The following is a 1,833-nucleotide window of genomic DNA, read 5'->3' on the forward strand; positions in this document are numbered from 1 at the left end:
AGGAGAAGGAGAAGGAGAAGGAGAAGGAGAAGGAGAAGGAGAAGGAGAAGGAGAAGGAGAAGGAGAAGAAGAAGAAGAAGAAGAAGAAGAAGAAGAAGAAGAAGAAGAAGAAGAAGAAGAAGAAGAAGAAGAAGTATAGAGGGCAGCTGGGTGGCTCAGTGGATTGAGAGTCAGGCCTAGAGATGCTTGGAACCAATGCACAATATTAATTCTAAGACGGAAGGTAAGGGTTTTAAGAGAAAAAAAAAAGAAGTCTACAGATTTGTTGCTATGTTCTAATCATATCACCAGTCTCTCTAGCCTCCCTAATCTCAGCAGCTTCCTCACCAGTTTTCTTTGGAAAAACACATATACATGGTTTGCTATGGCTTAAATAATTTCTACCTTTCTTCTATTTTCAAAATATGATCTTTCCTGTATGGGTGCGCCTTTCTTAACAAGCCTAATGAGTGGAATTAACCAAAGGTACTGTGCCCATTTTGGAATATGGGAGACACTGCTAGTGGCAACAACCCTACATCAATCCAGTTCTATTTGGGCTATAAATCTCCCAAGACAACAGAGAAGGCATTAGCAACCATGGTGTTCATAGACCTCTTCCTTCATCCCTTTCTCTGCATCACCCCCCCCCCCACCACCACCACCAAGAGATACTCTACCCACAACCTGCATTTTAAACCACTTTGTTTTTCTAATATATTTGCTTATGTTAGTCTCTTGAGGGATAAAGATTTCATTGAATGATATTTTATAGTATTTTAGGGTTCAGTATAAGTAGTGCAATATCATTTGTGAACAAAAGCACTTAGAAGACCTTGCCATTTGAACGGAATCCAGCTTCCACTCTGACTCTTCCCAGAATGTCCTCTCTAAGACTGACAAACACCCTAGGTGAGCATACGTCTCCCTATACTGTGTCTCTCTTGATGTTGTTAGTCGGTGGATTTTTGAAATATGTTATCTCCATGGTTACATCTGTCAACAAATCTTATGTTTGAACTAACTTGTGGGAGATAGGTGGTTGGAGGAAAGCCTTTAAGGCTACATTTTGTTCTACTGAGTCAGTTTTTAAAAAATCAACAAAGAATAAACACAGCTGGATCTTGTATTCCCCACACCACTCAGTCAGTTGTGAGACTGTGAAGATGTGGCCAGTTATTGAAAATGTTTGTGTTGGCTTTCCTGTCCCCTTCATGTTTTTGTCAAGTACATCCAAGATGCAGATGTAGATCATCCTCACAAAGATTGTTATAATGATGACTATGCAGGCATATGGATCTATAGTTGCTGTTGTCTTGTCCATCAGACTATAAGCTCAGTCAATAGAGTGCTGACCTTGAAGTCAGGGAGACTCATCTTTCTGAGTAAAAATCTGGCCCCTTTCCCTTACTATGTGACCTTGGGCAAGTCACTTAATCCTGTTTGCCTCAATTTCCTCACCTGTAAATCAAGCTGTAATGGTAATTTGCAATTACAACTGTAAGTATAATCTGTAATTGAGAAGAAAATAGCAAACCAATCTTCGATCTTTGCCAAGGAAACTCCAAAATGGTATCACAAAGAGTCTGAAATGACTGAAACTCCTCTTTTAGATTGAAAGCCCTTTGCAGGCAGGGATTGTCTTTGGACCCTTTTTTTCTATCCTCAGCATTTAACACAGTGCCTGGCACATAGTGGGGGTTTAAACAATGTTCATCCATTTACTGATTGATCTTCAGACATTTCGCCACAAGGGATGTGTGAAGTGGCCACTGTGACTCGGGACTCTCAAGTAGAATGCTCTCACTTGCTTTCAGTAAAGGAGGGCAATACTGAGTTTTGCAGCTGCCTAGC

The 1,833-nt window shown here is 40.5% G+C and overlaps 1 protein-coding gene across 1 annotated transcript in view; it reads right to left on the minus strand.

Moving 5' to 3' along the window:
- The window catches only part of IRX2 (iroquois homeobox 2), a 26,720-nt gene extending 25,417 nt beyond the window's left edge, over positions 1 to 1,303 (minus strand). The window contains exon 1 of the mRNA XM_044681815.1: positions 1,211 to 1,303. Coding sequence (XP_044537750.1) covers positions 1,211 to 1,303 — 93 coding nt within the window. The remainder of the gene's footprint in view (positions 1 to 1,210) is intronic.
- Positions 1,304 to 1,833: the final 530 nt, after the last annotated feature.

Source organism: Gracilinanus agilis, chromosome 1, assembly GCF_016433145.1.
Source record: "Gracilinanus agilis isolate LMUSP501 chromosome 1, AgileGrace, whole genome shotgun sequence".
NCBI classification, from domain to species: domain Eukaryota; kingdom Metazoa; phylum Chordata; class Mammalia; order Didelphimorphia; family Didelphidae; genus Gracilinanus; species Gracilinanus agilis.